This window comes from Thermobia domestica, chromosome 12 (assembly GCF_964235325.1).
Source record: "Thermobia domestica chromosome 12, izTheDome1.hap1.1, whole genome shotgun sequence".
Classification (NCBI taxonomy): domain Eukaryota; kingdom Metazoa; phylum Arthropoda; class Insecta; order Zygentoma; family Lepismatidae; genus Thermobia; species Thermobia domestica.
The window spans coordinates 9,670,114-9,689,423 of NC_137465.1; the positions used below are offsets into that span (position 1 = coordinate 9,670,114).

Consider the following 19,310-nt stretch of genomic DNA (forward strand, 5'->3'; position numbering starts at 1 on the left):
TGTTACAGGGCTCCGCGGTGATTCAGTGGTAAAGCTTTCACCTCTGCTAGATGGAGCCCGTGGTTCGATCCTAGCTCGCGCCAAGTGAGCTTTGTGTTGGACAAACACCGTGTGGGGGAGGGGGTTCTCGTGGTTTTTCCGTTTCCTCCCACTTTCTTCATTCCACCATTTCATTCATTTTTCCATCATCACAATCTCCCTTAGCCTAGCCGGCATAACCATGGGACGTAAAACTTAAAAAGATTTCATTTCATTTAAAGAATATTTAATTTAATTTGAGGTAAGATGCCGTATTTAACCCTAGGCTTGGTAAATTTTAGCTCGCTAAGGAGTTTGGTTTAATAAGACCAAACTTTTTTACGTATCGTACTTCTATGATACTGTTACTTGTTAATACATCTAAAGAAGTTCATTCAACACGAATGGTAAGTATTATACATAAGTATACTATGGGGTTACTTACGTCCATGAGTAGTTCAGAACATCATAAACTATGCATTCGTCTTCGTCAAATGACAGTAGAATATCTTAAATAACTTCTAAACTTGTTAATAGAAAGTACAAAGACGAACTTAAAATAATGCCTGCTATTATAAAATATTCAGTTCAGAATCTTTTGTCGTTGCGAATTCTGTCGAGAAATTTGAAGCTTAAAATATGTAAAACGATAATCGTGCCTGTTGTTCTGTATGGGTTGCGAAACATGGACGCTTACTCTGAGGGAAGAACGTAGACTGAAAGTATTTGAGAATAAGATCCTGAGACGAATATTCGGACCCAAGAGGAACAAGAATGGGGAATGGCGGAAACTTCATAACGAGGAAGTACATAATTTATGTAGTTTACTGAACATTATTAGGGTCATCAAGTCTAGTAGGCTCAGGTGGGTAGGTCATGTAGCCAGGATGGAAGAAAGTAAGAACGCTTTCAAAGTTTTAACTGGCAATCTAATTAGAAAACCTAGGAAACCTAGACGCAAATGGGAGGACAATATTAAGATGAATCTTGCAGAAATAGAAATACAAAATAAAAGCCGGATTCAATTGGCTAAGGATAGAACTCAATGGAGAGCTTTTGTAATCTCAGTATTGAACCTCCGGGTTCGATGGACCATAGAGTTAGTATCATAAAATAAGAACGCGAATTTTGTCAAAGTTAAGTTCATTCAACATGTCGAGTATAAGAAACTAGTTGCTTCGATCTGAACACTGCTATGCGTTTCTTTATGTAATTGAATCACATAATGAATACTATTGAGGAAACTTGGTAGTAACTTCAATGTTGATCAGAAGATTTTGTCTCAAGGCTGTAGAAATAAAATGGGCTGTCCGTACGTAAGATGTTTATATCGCATTATTGCAGTATACATAGTTTGTCAGATATCCGTAAATGAAAAATAAATGGATAATTCTCTGTTCGACCATTGTGTGAAAAAACAATCGTAAATGCCTTAAATGAAGTGTGAATTAAATGCTGCTAAAGTAGGAACATATTGAAGTCAAGTCAACAGTTCAAATTATAAGATTGTAAGCGAGATCTTGTTAGCAGTAGTAAATAGAGTTCAGACACTACGAGTAGTTTTCATCTGAAGCATTAGTAAACTTAAGAGTCTTCATCCTGGCGAAATTAAAATACCGCTAATTTTACAGTAATTATGTGATATCTTCAAATAGATAAAAGATAATTGAAATATGGAACAAGAGCGCCCTAGACAATATTATTTTGCGTGTGGTACCTTATCACAAGTCACCTAGTGGCTTTCCGTTTTCAGCTGTTTAGAAACACGAAAATAAATGCCGATTTTCAAAATGGCTCGAAATCGAAAGCAGATAAGTGAATCGTGATAACGGTTTCTCATGTAAAATAATATTGTCTAGGGCGCTCTTGTTCCACATTTCGATTATCTTTTATCTATTTGAAGATATCACATAATTACTGTAAAATTAGCGGTATTTTAATTTCGCCGGGGTGAAGACTCTTAAGATTGTACCACTGGTGCAAATCCCCGGGGGATGAGGGGACATGTCCCTTCCAATAATCCGATTTGAAATGTTTTGGGGGAGAAATGTGATGATTTGTATCCGACTGCCACAAAGGAAATGTTGATGAAATTGATGTCCCCCGCCCCTAAAATTAGGCTCAAATCTGCCCGTCTCTCAATGTTGAAGACAACTCTGCTTGCCCGATCCTCCACAGCATTGTTTTACAACTTCATAAACATTTTGAACATTGCTTAAAAAAAAAAAAAAAAAAAAAAAGTCTTACCTGTCCCCTCCTCTCTCAATGTTGAAGACAGATTGTACTTGAATTTCCTACTCATTGTGCACATTATTCAGATGATTATCCAAAAGTTAATAATAATCTTAAATCTACAGTTAAGATCTGCATTACTGTTTAAGGAAATGAAATAATAACAGACATAATCTGCTACTTAAGTGTATATTTTTCATACACAATAAATAAATATTCTAGGAGAATAAGAACCATCATTACATCAGATCAATGTTGCCAAATCCAAAGATCAAGAAGTAGCGGGGTTGTAGTCTAAAAGTAGCAGATTTGAACTATTTGTAGCCCAAACATAAAAATGAATTATTTTGCAACTATACACTTTTACTATACATCGATTTAATAAACATCTGGAGTTGGAAATATGTCAGATGTTTGGGCTGGCAATGGTCAGGCAGTGACCGCAGTGATGATATGTTAGGACAAACTCCATACGCATCGAGAGTAGTAGAACTGCAGTGTGGAATAAACTGTGTGCAGTGTGGTGATATTATATAATGGACAACCGTTCTGATTTTCAAGGAGACATATGTTTGCCTAAGTCAATTTTGTAGGTTCTTTAATATATTTTACGACTCTTATACTATGACTTTTTTCCTATTCCTCACTTCTTTAATTCATTCACTAAATCCTTTATCTGGGTGTCATGAATTTTGGAAGTTTTTATTGTAGCTCCATTTATTCATTATGTTAATATGAATAATTTTAAGTTGACGTTTACACAGCTCCGTACAATTGTTAGGCCTACTGAAACATCAACACGGTCAGTGATACTGCAACAGCACAAACTCATCAAAAGTCTAGTGTTGTCAGATCTGGAGATTAAAAAGTACTAAAACAATAATTGAACTAATAGAACGTGTTAGTTTTACTAAAACTATGGTGCGGTGTGAATAGAATATTCAGCAAAGAAAACTTTTATTGCAGTATATACAAAGGGCACTAGGAAAGTTTTGCAATACGGCCTTATTTCTTGTACTTTTTCAAAGTACTTTCCACCACACGTTACACATTTTACCAGTCTTCGTAACTAGTCGTCGGAGAATGTCTCACCTGTCAGCAAAGATCTGGGCACTCATCGTCCCAAGCCCTTAGTAGGGCGTCATTCCTTGTGAAACGCCTTCCTTTCAGTCTGGTCTTCACATGGGGGAACAGCGCGAAGTCACAGGGAGCGAGATCTAGTCTGTATGGAGGGTGCTCAGGTTTTAGTCCAGTGCTGGTCAAATACTCTGAGCAAACTTTTGAACGGTGCGGTGGAGCGTTGGCGTGGTGAAGAAACTATTTGTCCATCCTTGAGTTTGAGCGCCACTGTTTGAGAACTGTAAGAACTTTAGGCAGACATTTCCTCGGTGTATCACTTTGTTGTGACTGTCTTTCTGTGTGTCTAAGACAATTCGCTCGACAATCCCTCACACACTAAATAATACAGCAGTATTCTCTTCTGCACTGATGTGGACTTTCGAACAGCCATGGGGGTCTCCTCATCTTCGAACACCCATACTTTGTTTTGAGCCTTGGTCGAGACGTCATAGTCACCTATCTTACCTGTCACAATACTGTTCTCAGAGGAAGAGTTTCAATTTTAAAATTTTTTCAACATTTCATGGCTGCACTATGAAACACGGTGTGCCATCTGCTCGTCGATCAGGTCATGTGGTACCCAAAGGGTACAAAGCTTTCTAACTCGAAGGTGATGGCGGAGAATAGCACGAACTGCTGGTGCATTAATGCCCAAGCATACCTGTATTTCATGGTATGAAACCCGTCTATCTGTCTCAAGCATTTTCCTTGCTGCAGCAATGTTTTGAACAGTCATAGATGAAGATGGCCGACCTGACCTTGGAGCGTCTTCAGTCTCCTTTTTAAAACTCTCGGTACCACCTAAATATCGCTGTACGATGAGAATAATCCTCCAAGCACAGGAGTCATTTCCTCTAAGCGCTGATCAACACTTAAACCACTTGCAAATGTAGCGTAAAATTGCCCGGCATTCAGTTTTTGACCACCTTTCACTAATAGCTGAAAATCAACTGACACAGACAATGACTAGAACTTGTACAGTGCAGCTTTGGACATGTCTAAACACGTGCTGAGTTGCAAACTCTGTGATGATCCGGTCTGTTCTATTGCAAAACTTTCCTAGTGCCCTTTGTACAGTAAAACTAACAAGTAGTGATTTCATATATAAAAATAAGAAAGTAACGCATTCTTAAGAGTTTTCACCTGCGTATAATTAAAAGTAACCCAAAAGTAGTGTGTCGCCCAATTTAAAATTTTGATAGCGAGAGCAGTTAAATAACCCAATCTGGTAACTGCATCAGATTAGCACGAACGGTGAAAATTCGTTTTTCTCGAACACTGCACACGACAGTGTATCCTCAAATATGCCATTGTATTCAGCTCGATGTGACCTAGTGTATAGATCTTCTTTTGATATTATTTTGTTTTAAAGAATTATAGTTTTAAGATGTAAGAGTAATTTTGACTTTTATATCGTTAACCATAATGTGTTTGTTTTGTTAGCATCGTAATGAAGAGGTGGACGAGAGTTTATTTCAGTTGCAGTTTTACCTTAATACTAGATGTGGTTTTTGTACAGTATCAGTTTTTAGATTTACAAAAATATTCATTTTTCTCGATTTTTCGAAAACCACGCATGAGCATATTTTATTAAGCTCAATCATATTTATCGATTGGTATGTGTCTAGTCTTTGAACATTTTTTCGTTAAACTGTGTAATAATATGGATTTTTTAAAATCCACTACAGTCTCGTTTAACCGAATTTTCGGGCTAACCGAATCGCTAAAAGAAAAGAAAAAAACCTACTATTGCGTTATTTTTTTGAATTAAAAGATCCAATATATTTCAATTAAAAATTTTCTTATACGCCGTATATCTGGAGAACTACATATAGTGTAGCCTAACCCAAGCTATCACTTTAACTTAGTATGATGTGCTTATTCCGTAAAAACAATACGGAAACTCGATATAGGTCCCGTTCAAAAATTTTGTGGCCCCTGATCCAAAAATTACTTGTTCGCCAAGATTGCAATCTTTTGATGCTTTTTTTTTATCATCATCATTATTTCTAAAATTCTTGTTATTTAGAATCTCATAGAACCCAATAGAATGATTAAAAATATCATGGAACAGGACGTAGTGTACGTGGAACAAGACGAAACCTTCCCTGCTGAATTGTTTCTGATTAAACGTCTTAAAGAACGAGATACTAAAAATCGTTCATCTAATCTCAGATAAAAGATTTTTTTTTTCTCCACAAGTGAATTAAACTTCATTGTTGTTGTTGTACGGGTTAGTTTAACAATATTCAGTTTTGAAGGCATCATATGTTGCCAACAGCATGTTTTCACACTCAAAATTTATCAGATGAACAGTACTGTGTACCAAAATAATTTTAATTCTAATTTAACCTTTCTACGCCCACCAGGGATCTGAACCGACATCTTCGACTCTCATGTTGGGGGGCCTGGTGGCCCCTTCCTTAATTATTACAGAGTCATGATTTGTACATCATTGGAAAGCTTAACGAAACACAGATTCCAAGGAGGTAACATTTGTGCAATTCCCGCCCTATTCGTAGAAGAAAAAAAGTCTTAAAAATATGAAAAAATAGAATTTGGAGTTCCTGGCAACCCTTGCAGTCACTCTACACCTACAAAATGATGATGTGAAGGCACCTGTGACACACTTGTCACAGTAACAAAAAAAAAAAGTGGTAACTATTGCTGCAATACAAATCAAGATAAAAATTCCGAACGAAATTCCTATGAAAACGCCCTTATATAATTTTCAAAGGGCTGTTGCAGACCTTCGCGTTGGAGATCCTGGTGTCGACTCTAAATTATCACAGACTTATGATTGATACATCACTGAAAAGCTTATGGAACATAGATAGCAACAACAAATATGCTTCTAGACTAATTCAGTGAAAAGACATCTTGTCTTATATGGAACCGTCTTGAAAATAAATCTAATTTATGTCAAAAAACGTTTAAAAAATGGCGAACTTTGCTCCCCGTCAACCCCCATATAAGCACCAAGTACGCATACTGGTTATTATCATGTAGTGGATTACTTCGTTACATCATATACCAATTTTTATGAGTGTACCCTAAGGGGGATGCCCCCAAACAGACTGATGCAAACAAACAAAAAGAAATAATGAACAATGAACATAACCCTCCTCCCTCCGCCGTGGTATCCCCCACATACATAAAATGCATATTGGCAGAAAGCTTCATCCTTTAGCAACACATTAGCTTCATGTTTCAGGAAAACAGATTTAAAAATTATCTTCGTAGCGAGGTTTAGTCTGGACGCAACAGTTGCGTCAATGGGCGTGTAAAAGTTTTTTCGTTCCACCGAAGCACATCTGTCCCATCAATTTCGGATAAACTGAACTGTAATGTTTAAAAAAAATAAATAAATAAATAAGTACTAGAAAATTTTGCAGGATTATAGTGAGATTTCCAGTATTTTGATGTTTTTTTTTTAAAAGGTAAAGTTGGTAAAACGTGCAACTCTGCTTATAGGTGGCTGTGTGTAGATAATTTTTTATCCTTTTTTTCGTTTGTTAGCCGTACTGAGTGAGCCAATGGGAAGCAATTGCTGAGACTCGCGCTGTGTAGCGAGTACCTCCAATAAGGAAAGGACACAGAGACAGCGACAAGGGGTGTCATGCAGTCTGCCAAGCATCGCCTCACTTGGTACGCACCCACTGGCCAAATCATCGTGTGGGAGACCAACATGGAACCAGAACCAAGAGCAAAATCTGGAGAGTGCGAAAGGAAACGAGTAACATCCACGAATCAACGAAAAATATAAAATAAATAAAAGATGCTTTTTGATTATGCGAAAGGCTATTTCCTAGCAGAGAGCATATGAATGGTTTGAGATCAGAACCTCTGTTATTGTGGTCCATGGTCTGTGTTTGATCAATTGGGCTTTACTGTTCATTTGTTTTGTTTTTATTACATCAATTTCGTTTGCCTCTTGCAGACACAATGAAAATAATTGTTCAGAAAACAGGATGTATCAAATGTTCTCTTGTAAAGTATTTCTTAAGTACAGCTAGTGCACTTTGGAGCGAGTTGCGTAAAGGAACATTTTTTCATTATTTGTTACTGCTAGTAGTTTTTAAAAAGAGTATTAATTTTTTTTTATAATTCCCTTGTGAAGAAGTGTAAAGTATATTTCTTTCAAGCGCACTGGTTGCCAAGAGGCTGATGGACATTGTTTCATGCCATATGAAAACACATTTCTAGATCAAGCAAATGGTTATAATAATGATTATTATTATTATAAATAAATAAAATTACATTGCGAAAATGATTTTTTTTAGTATTGACCTTTTTTTTTTTTTTTTTTTTTTTTTGCCACTTTGAACCGCACGTTGTGTTAATGGGGTTTCGAACTACACATACACACAACACTCACTCATTCATAAAGCAGTGGATTGATTATCAGTGTAGGTTATGCTATGCAGCGGTGTTTTATTACGTGATGTGGTGACGAATTATATAGTTTCTTTTGTTTTTAAGTTTTCGTTCGTTCACATTTGATTTAATTAACGTGTTAGAGAATGTATTCCACTTAGTTGGAAGAGAGGCATAATAATCAATGTTGGGTTATGCCATAGTGTAAAAAGAAAAAAAACAAAATGGGAATACTTTTGGTTTGGAGAAGGGATATCTATTTGCCTATAGAACACTTGACTATTCTTTCATGTACTGTTAAATATTTGAGGCATTTTAGCTGTTCACCAGTTTATGTAATATTTAATTATTCCTGGGAAGTGTATTACGTGGTGAAAATACATTTTTTTAAATAAAATAAAGTAAAAAGGTTGATTTTTTTATGTACGAAATAGATGAGAAAAGTGAAGTATTTAGTTGGTATTGTTATATTTAGAGAGATCAGCCTAGTGTAAATACTTTCACAAACACACAGTAAAAAAGCAAACAGTGTGAATACTTGGCAATGTGGCAATTACTTTTATTCATCATTGGTTATTTATAAGAAAAACCCATTTGCCATTTTTCAGAGGCCAGTTTGGCTCCAATGCCCCCCTACATTTGGTAATAAAGAAATTACGGAAAGCATAGTAGAGTTACGGGCGCAGAAAATATAGTGCAATGGTTGTTTTTGGTTTGAAAACCTCAGTGTTAAAAATAATCGACAAAGAAGAATATTTAATTTTGTCACCGAAGAGAATGCTTTCTTCTTTGTTTTTGTTAAAATATATTATTTGTAAATTACGGACACATGACAAGAAAATTTAAGGGGAAAAAAATATCCCTAGATTACTGCGAAATGTGTACTTTTACGTTTAATTGTAATAAATACCAAAAAAATATATACCGGTTGGGAAATGAATATAATAATAAATAATATATAGTACAAAAGTAAACTTGTTCTCAGTCAAATACGCTAAGAACATTAAAAAAAATGAAACTTAGATATACTGTATACACATTAAGACTTTTTGAAAGTTCTTGTAGACTTCATGTGCAATGGTAGTTCGAAGTTTCCTTTACGATATATGGAGAGATGAAAGAACTTACATTTGTAGGTTTCTCTGTCTTAAATAAGGGTTCCATTTATTGAGTCCATGTTCTTTTCTTTTTTTAAACAAGTTTTATGATAAACTGTGTACCCGTGGGTTTAATAGCGAAATACGAGGGTCCTTTTTTTTTTTTTTATGTTGTAATCGAGAGGAGACTTCGTACTCGTATATATATATATACACACCTTAAAGCACGCGAATTTTTAAATACCATCTTGCACCTGAGAACTGGGAATTCTTAGACAAAAAAAATTATTGCTGTAATTATTTTGGTATTTGAATATCACATACGCTAGCGATGCGATGTGTTTTACTTAACAATGTACATAATAATTAGATATTATTGCTTAATGCTTTGTTGTATTCTGTGTTCACTCTAGAGCCTCCACTAGTAAAAACAAAAAGGAGGGCTTAAATCATTGCTTTTTTGAGTACTGAATCGAAATAATAAAATGTGTGTTTTAATGACCCATAGTATTTATTGCTTGAAAGTTCAAGAAATAATTATAAAAATTCAACACAGAATATTTTTTTTTTCCTAAATATAAAAGATTTAAACTGAAAATTTCTATGCTTTTTTGCGTTTAAATTTGATTTTCTTTTGAGTGTGTGGAGTTAAAAAAAAAAAAAATCCTGTTTTGTTTTGAGTTCATCACTAACAAACTGATTTACCTTGTTTAATTATTGAAACTCTTAAAATGGATGATCTTTCGTACCAAAAAAGTGGACACAAATAAAATTTTAAAAATCCAAAAATTGGTAAAAACTTTAAAAAAAAGATATAACTGATAAAAAACAGAGAATGTGAAACTTGTATTAAATTTACACTAATAAAACATTCAAGTCAATGTTACTGTAATGTAATTTTTATTGGATTTTTTTTTTTCATGTTTTACTGAAAGCGCATATATGACCAAGGAGAAAACAGTAATATGTTAATAAATCAAGCACCATGTGGAAATGTGTATAATTATAAAAGAAATTGCTAAAATATATTTTGCAAAGGTACACTTTCCTGACTTTCCCAAATAATCTAGAACTGATCATTTGGTATAGTTCTTTGACTCCTTGATTCTCTTATTTTTCTTTGTCTGTCAAAATGAAAATAAATATCTTAACAATAGTATGATTTGTTTGATTGAATCAAAAAGTACTATTCCCAAACGTAAATGTGGGCAACGGCGCCGACTTTCCATAATTTATGTGGGTGCAGTTCAATGGCGGGAAAGTTATATGTTTCCAGAGAAGTCTCGATATTTTTTTGATTGATTTCCTTTTAGTTAGAATATTTTATGAACAGTGACATAAAGGGCCATGCTCGATTCTATTCACAATATAGGTCGTCCATTTTTTATTGTGGGGACTGTCTGTGACAGGCAAGGAAGGGGGAAGTGTGTTACTTGGTTGCCTTTGCACAAACACATTTAAAACAAACAATTACATTTGAGAAGTTAGAAATTTTAATTACCATCTCAATGTTGTAATTGCTTTTTTTTTTCTTATAATGGCAAGTGAGAAATATTTATTTTGTTTTGTTTCTATCAAACTGAAAATCTTGTGGGTGCGGCGCACCCACACCCCGGAGCACTCACGTACTCTGCGTGCATAAGTGTGGGTGTGAAGAAGGAGGGAAGAGAATTAGCTGGGTAACTATGAATTAGCATCACAGATTGATTTGGAAGGCGGATTCAGAAATTTGTTTCAAATCAAGTCAAGTAGGATGTTGATTCGTACTGATCCAGCTGATCAAGAAGGAAGTAGATTGTGAATCTAAGATATGTTTTGTTACTGCCTCATTGAATTTTGTATAGTACATCTTTTAACAGGTTGTTGCAATAAACTATCTATTACTTACTATAATGTCAAAAGTACCGTTATGCAGAGATCAGCAATCTGTTTTCGATCTGTAGAGACTTTTTCAGAAGCAATAGTGGCGCCATCTAATGTGAAGTGAGTTATTTATCGGTCGTATAGATAAATTGAACCTCAATTTGTAACAGATGTGAACAACACCGAAGATTGACCCGTACTGGGAAGGGTATCTAACGAAGCTGTCCAAAGCCAGATACAGTCCTAGTACCATAATTAAGATATGCAGGAGACTTGGCATCATCATATTGAAGGAATGGCATAATACTCGTCAAAGAAACGGTAAATGCGAGGAGTTACACGGTTCATATATGGCAAAAACAAGCCAACTGTTATAATGCCTCAAACCGTACACCACCAACTACCCGGGAATTGCAGTCTCGTCATAGTGAATAAACCAGCTACCGTGAAATGGAGTGAAATTGATCACAGTAACATTTCTGATATATGCACGTGCTACCACTTACTGCTTACTTGATGGAACTATAATTCTAATTCCTCGAAAGCTGCAGAAGAGAATTATACATCAATTTGTTACTGAATGTTTTTAAGTTTACAGTTGACAGTTTCTGAGACGAAAGTAAAGTCTTGTTGAGTGACATTTTATTTATTTATTCTCGAAGTTTCATACAGCACTAGGCCAATTAGCTGAAACTCTACAGTATAAAGAAAAAAAAGTTCCTATCCCAATATACAAGGTTCTCATCAATTGAATTTTAAAGTTTCTCTCAGAGGTAAAAATGTTATATTCTTTTGACAGTGTATTGTAATCGTGCGTTAGTCTGTGAAACAAGAAGCGCTTTAAAATGAATAACCTACGTGTCTCATAAGTTAGCAAATTGAGAGCGGGTTCGTCTCTGAGGAACACGAAAGTTAATTTTGCGACAGTAAAAATTCAGAGTCAATTTTGCCATTAACCCTTTCACAATCCCATGGTACAAATTGTACCATACGGGTGTTTCATGGTACATTGCGTTATAACTCTCCTATTTGAGCTTTTTCGTCCGTTTTTTTTTTTCTTCAAGTCCAGAGGCATTGTAGAAGACCTTACGTATGGTTTCACACCTTCCTGCATCGAGACATAGCAGGTGATGACGTCATAATTCTAAAATATATATTTTCTTTTATTATTTTTTGGCGGGCTTATTTTTGCACGTAGAAGATTGAAATTTTGCACAAACATTCAGTCCACCGAGTAGTATTTACCAGATTTTTTTTTTCAGATTTCTGCGTTAAAACAGGGGGGGATCCAGAGGGGCAAAAAGTTGAAAAAAGGGATATTTTTACCAAAAAATCCCTTTCTTCGGGATTTTCCCGCCTTAGATACATGATGGTGACATGTGAATGGTACCGCCTGAAAGGCAGTTCTATTCTGAAGAGAATGATTGGCGGATTATAGTCTTAAGGTAAATAGATATGTCTCAGGAAATTTTTTACATGAGATAATGGTGTTTTACGGTAAGTTGGGGCATTGTGGGGATTCTTGATAAAATTTCTCCCGCCCTTAGTATTCAAGATGGATACTTGAAATTTGGCACACACATTCAGTATACCAAGTACTATTTATCACATTTTTTTTTTTTTTTTAGATCTCTACGTTCACACAGGGCCGTTCCAGAGGGGCCCAAAGTTTGAAAAAAATTCCCTTTGACATCACTTCCCTCTCCTGGTATATAGTATGAGCATGCAAGTGGTACCATTGGAAAGCCATCTCCATTCAGAAGAGAATGAGGTATGAATCATGATCCTAGGATAAATAGTGACGATGCAGTAGCTGCTTGACTGAAAGTCTAAAAAATACCCCAAAAACCCCGGATCCGGAAAGGGTTAATGATCTTGTACAGGTTAAGTAAATCTGCTCCGCTGCATCGTTTGTCAGGACAGAAGTTCATTAACGACATTAGTTCTTGGTTCGAGTAATTTCGTAACTCGGGAATTCTAAATCTAACAGTGGCAAGAAGTTGAATGCAAGAATCAATGCAAGATAGATTAATAGGTACTGCCATATTCCATACAGATGAACAATATTCAATGATCGGTGGAATAGAAGCCTTATAAAACATCGTAAGGGCAGGGAGACTATTTCCGGAAATCTAAAGAGTAGACCAAGTAGTTTCATAGCTCTAGATGAGATCCAACTGATAAGATCCGCAAAAGAGGATTTTTCATCAAAGACAACACCTAAATCTTTTTGAGATGAGACGCGTTTGATTGGTACATTTATTGGGATTTAGAGACAAATTCCAGGTGGAGCACCAATTACAACATATATCTATGTCAGCTTGCAGTGAAACAACATCGTCTAGAGTGTTAACGACTCTGAAGAGTTCAGTCTCAGCGAAAAGCAATATATTTGATGAACATTTCGAGATGTTAGGCAAGTCGTCCATATACAATAAAAACAAAAATGGACCCAGCACGCTCCCTTGAGGCACTCAGAATAAGACGGGACTAAATGGAGACCGGATCCAGGCAGAGAGACACGTTTTCTCCCTGAAAGATAATCTAGGAAAGAGAGGATCTTGCTATGAATGTTATATCTATTAGAGAGTTTCTACACCAATCCAGTACGATTTATCGACTACGAAGTGTGAATACTAAATTTAGATCCCCGGGGTGCCGCGGTGGCTCAGTGGTCGGATGTTCACCTCTGGTGCATGGGGTCCTCGGTTCGATCCCAGTTTGCATCAAGTGAGCTTTGTGGTGGACAAACACCGTGTGCGTGGCTTTTCTCGGGGATCTTCCGTCTCCTCCCATTTCATTCATTTCTAATCATCACTGTCTCCTTTAGTCTAGCCGGCATAACCGCGGGAGATAAATATTTCATTTCATTTTTTTTTAAATCTCCGGTGGAAAAAATGTATTCGGAGCGAATCACCACATACAAATGTATGGCGGTGCAAATATCTTTATAGCGTCAATAATCTTTGTGCTTAGGAATATGTAGCAGGTGTATACATTGATGAAACGTGGTTTGATATCATTTCCTGTCGGATGAAGAACTAGAGACGATTCAGACAGTTGTAACGAGTCCTGATAATAAAGGTGATAGAATATTGTTACTCTACATTGCAATGGGTGTTCGGGTTTTATTGACTATGCTCTTTCAGTGTTTCTCAGAACAATGGCTGATGCTCCAGTAAAATAAGAGGGTGATTCAGGAAGCAATGCCTCCAAGGTGATATCTTTATTTGTATTTGACGGATATCAGTGGAAATCTTGCAATGTCAGCTACAAGTAGTGGCAACATTTTTCAACATGCCTATTACGGGCAGCACGCGCCAACGCGAAACAAGGTTTTTCATACCGTCGGCGAAGAATTTTGGTGGCTGCTGTTGACACCATAGCCGAACTGCTGCTTCCACCTCCGCGTCACAACTGTAGCATTGACCCTTAAGGTGATCCTTAAGTTGGGGGAAGAGCCAAAATTGCAGGATGCAAGATCGGACTATAAGCAGGATGAGGCAGAATGTTAACAACACTTTTCCAGCAGATGGGACAACTTTGAATTTTTTGGCGGAGGAGAGGATGTGTGGCAGTACTCGATCGCTTCGTTTCTGGGTCGTAATGATGTATCCACGACTCGTTGCCAGCGATCCTGGTTGCGTTCGTGGTCGCAAACCTTTCGCAGTCAAAAATTCAATGACAGCGCGCTGTTTCAACCGGACTTCACCACTGGATGTCATGGATTGGTCAATTACTCTGGAACGAGAAGAGATAGGAAGCTGAAATAAATGACATTATATACCTTTGACATCAGTGCATTAATGATAAACAGTTCAGAATGTTTTTGCAGAACTATTAGTCATGTAGTGAGTTTGGAGATACTACTTTCTGAATCACCCATGTACTACCATGAGCAAAATAAATGACGCGTCTCTTTATTTTGAAGTTTTTTGAAAATATCTTCGTTTTCTTTATATGTTCGAAATTTCGGAAGGTTTCCCCAGCAGGACAGGTTAATAACAAACCCGTTTTTAATATTTGTCTTAGATATTAGCTTAAAATAAACAAATTAGAAGCAAAAAACATTAAATCGACAGAAATCTCGAGAATTACCAACTCTGCTAAAGTGGGAAATTTTCAAGAACGCGAGGGAATTCTGCAGTTCAACACGAAGCAGCGACATCTATGTCATTGAGAGAAGCGTGGATTAGATCTACAAACGAAAATTTTAACGAAATATTTCTAGTATGTCTTATTATATGCATTATCAGCGAACTCCAAATATATGAATCTATGCTAAGTATTAACGTATAGATAGTGCAAATAGTGGAAATTACCTATGGAAAAAGACGAATTGTTAGCCCAATCGTAATGAAAAATCGTCTTTACTGTAGAACAGGTTCAGCTTACGTAAGAGAGCAAATAGCTCAGTTAGGTAAAGCAACAAGTTTGTATACCGAAGGTAGACGGTTCGAATCCCGTGGAAGTACTGTTGTCATTTTTATCACTAAGGTTATTTTATTTATTTTTTATTTGGGAAAGAATCAAATTGTAACGTATGTGTAAAACTCATGACGATACCAAAAAAAAAAAAAAAAAAAAAAAAAGAGAGAAAATATCGTCGCATTTGCATTAGTGTCTCTAATTTTTGTTTGCAAACAGATTCGTAATTATTTCCCCTGTGCTCATTGATGCATAACGAATGTTTTCCAGTAAATGTTAATTCTAATTTGGAGAATTTTATAGTTTCACAATGTTTCTCACTATATAGTCTTCTATCTACGTGTTTGGATATTTTGATAACAGATTTCCCTATTAAATGTTTAATTTTCTCTATAAATATTTGTCTTAAATTGAAATTGTTTTGAATTTACTACATAAGCAAAGTTGCCCGAAGGAGGGGAGCTCAAGTAATAGATATTCTACGTAAAAGCAACCTATTGTAGAATGATGATGCTTCTTACCTTCAGCACATAATCTTAACGTTAGAGAGTCAGACAGAGAAAAATCCTGGTTTTTCCTCCTCTATGACCACCCATCTTAAACCTCTACATATCATTGTTCGTCTCACATAATTTCGGCTCTCCAAAGACATTCATATTTATTATTATTATTATTATTATTATTATTATTATTATTATTATTATTATTATTATTATTATTATTATTATTATTTAACTCTTTATTCTACATGCCATCTCTCAATTTTTCGATACAGCCCCCTTAGTACTATAAACTATCTTCTTCCATAGTGAAATGGAAAAAGATCATATAATTGCCACTACTTTACAAGAATATAAACCAAAAACGTCAGTAGAAAGCACATTATAAAATTTACTTTTTGAGGCTCGTTTTGGTGCCCCTCTTTCTCTGGCGCCCCGGGCAGTCGCCCGGCCCTTAGTCCGCCCTTGAAAGTACGGACGCATAACTAAGGACTGCGGAGGAGAGGTTAACCTTCATGTTATGCCACTGGTTTGACGTGTTTGAAATGTTCAGTAAGTGATCAGTTGGTGAAATAATTTCGACGGTTACTGATGTTTAAAGTTTAGCTAAGACAAAGCTACCTAATCAAATACATTTGATATCGCGATGTCACAATTTGATTTTTCCTCACATAAAAAAGATAAAAACAATAGTAATAAAAACCCTTACTCGTACTGGGCTCCTAACTAACTAACAACCTAATTCTTACAGACTAGTTGCTCTGACCAACTGAGTTTCGATTTCTTACGCGAAAGAAGTCTGTTATATTAAGAGGCATGCTTTTTTTCAGTATCAAAACTGTTCGAAGTAATACGAACATGGCTTAAGAACAGAGACGGAACTGAATTACCACTCGATTGACCTTGAGGGCAAATCATCAAAGCGTAGCTATAAACGTAAGTTCAGCATGCATTTCTCTGGAGTTGTGTTCAGTATTCCTATCTGCCAGTCATGCTTGTTCGTAGGAGTAATATGTTACAAACCTAACCTTTCGATAGAGCACAATGACAGAGAATCAAAATTAATGAATTCTTGCCCTTGTGAACTTGGGATACCACCATGTGCAATAAAACTGTCGCGTCTTCTGAAGTGATATTTTATCGAAAATAACTCGTTTTCCTTTATATATCCGAAGTTTTTGAGGGTTTCAAAATGAGGAAACGTTACTGACAAACAAGGACGCATTTAGGGGTGGGTCCAGGTGGTCCGGACTTCCCTCTGAAATCCCAACTTCTCTGTAAATTTAGCCTAAATTTAAGGATTATCTTTTAAATTTTATTATAATTTATCCTAATATTGAAGTCGGACTTCTCCCGAAATAAATTACTGCATACGTGCCTGCTGACAATTTTCAATATATTCCTTAAATAAGTAAAATAACTAAATTTGGAGCAAAAAGCTTCAACACGGGCTAACTTTTGTCCACTGCCAATATTGTTAGAAGAGATATTAATAGCAAAAACTGCTAGGCAATGCTGAACCTTGGAACTTCACTCCGAACAGCAAGCTTATTATTGAGAACTACATATGAAACATTTTATCAAAATTTATCTAGCTTTTACCTGGCATGAAATTATTATATACACCAAAATTCACTCTCCTAAAATGTGTATCTAAACATTGCTCTACGTATCTACGAAGCAATGAAAATTATTTATCGAAATATGTGAGCAGGGAATTCTAACAGCCAGCCATTTTATTTAAATCGTAGTAACCCTGTAACCGGGCGTTAACGTGAAGACAAAGCTTGGTCCATTGGTAAAGTGTTGGAAGAATATAAACTCAATGTTCGTAGGTTCGAATCTATCCACTCACCATAACATTTTGTTCTTAGGTGTAACGATGAAATAAGAAAGAAAAAATGTATAACCGTTAAGACAAAACTTCAACCAAGTCTGAAGAGAACAATACTAAAATAGTAATACAATGACGTCAACCAAAAATTATTTCATGTAGCGTTTGGACGAAATTACAGCTGTTAACAATTGCAGAAATAAAAACAGGCTGTAATGCAGTCTAGACTTCTGAATGCATTTACTTCCTGAAAACTTCCGTCTCGTCATTGGTATGCCGTTAATCATTGTAAAACCTTTCAATTGGAAGTGAAATGACACAAACTAAAACAGTTTTAAATCAATAAATGTCTATGTGTAAAAGTAGGTGTCTTTTATCTGTAGTTCTGAGTTCCTTTTACTTTGAAGTGACAAATGAGAGAAGAAAGTATGGTGTTCGAAGAAAAAATCAAATTTGAGATTTCAACGAATTTACACGTATTATAGCCCCTAACACCGAAAAAGTTATTTTTCGATACATGTCCATCAGTTCGTCCGTCCGTTCGCTACACTTTTCTGTGCACTCGCCTAGAAGCCATACCGTTCAACTTATCTGCACCAAATTTTAGTTTAAGATTTTCATAGTATTTCCTATAGTTTTTTTTATTTCCCTCCTACTCCCAAAACAAGGGTAGTTTCCTGTACGATGAAAATAAAAAAAAAGATATTTTCTCATAACTGGCTCTAACGATCTTGTTTTCTTTCTTTTTTTATAAATCAATATTTAATTAGCAACCCTATTTTGTGGTATAAGGCATTTATCTGAGAAAAATCTACAAGGGGTAGTTTATACTAAGGGGGTGAGTTTTTTCTCAGTGATTTTCTCAAAATGGACTCAAATGTTTTCGTTCATATTTCATAAATAAAGATTTCATTAATAACTTATCAATATGGCATAACTCGTTTGTCCTTAAAAAATGCGAGGAGTAGTTTATTCTTGGTGGAGTGTTGTCTGGGCGATTTTCTCAAAAACGACTCAAAAGAGTTTATTCATATTTCAAAAATAAATATTTCGTTAATAACCGAACAATATGGCAAAACTCGTTTGTCCTGAAAAAATATGCGAGGGGTAGTTTACTCTTGTGGGTGTTTTTCCTCCACGGTTTTCTCAAAAATGAGTCAAGCAATTTTGTTCGTACTCAGAAATAAATATTTCATTAAAAACCTAGTAATATGGAATAACTCGCTTACCCTGAAAGAATCCTCAAGAGATAGTTTATTCGGGGAGTTATTTTTCCCTCACGATTTTCTCAAAAATTACTCGGACAATTTTATTGATAACTCATAAATAAGTATTTCATTAATAACCCTATATTTTAGTATAAGTCATTTCTATGAAAAACAATTACAACGGATAGTTTATTTTTGGGGTCAAGGTTTTTTCCCCGACAATTTTCTCGAACGACAGGCGATTTTGTTCAAATTTCGCAAATAAATATTTCATTAATAACCAAAAGTATATCTTAACTCATTGTTCGAAACAATTCACAAGAGGTAGGTTACTCCTGACGTGTTCTTTTTGAACGACTTTCCCAAAGTGACTCATTTGATTTTTTTTTCATATTTCATAAACAATGATTGCATTAATTGGTCTATTATATGTCTAATGAAAATGTGCTCAAAGTGTGAGTTAGTTTTGTAGTATGGATTTTCTTCAATCGAAGTTTTTTATTCGATAATCTGACATTCGATGTATTTGAATAATACCCTAATTTTATTCGTATTATCCAAATACACACTTCAGTAACAACTGCGGCCTAACACAGTTAAGAAATTGAATTGAAAAAGTTTAGTGCGGTGGCCC

At 35.5% G+C, this 19,310-nt stretch overlaps 1 protein-coding gene across 1 annotated transcript in view; it reads left to right on the forward strand.

Annotated features, from left to right (window-relative positions):
• The window catches only part of Upf1 (Upf1 RNA helicase), a 100,084-nt gene extending 90,085 nt beyond the window's left edge, over positions 1-9,999 (forward strand). Inside the window, exon 18 of the mRNA XM_081733429.1 lies at positions 6,889-9,999. Within this exon, the coding sequence (XP_081589555.1) occupies positions 6,889-6,897 (9 nt within the window). The 3' untranslated portion in view covers positions 6,898-9,999. The remainder of the gene's footprint in view (positions 1-6,888) is intronic.
• The last annotated feature ends 9,311 nt before the right edge of the window (positions 10,000-19,310 follow it).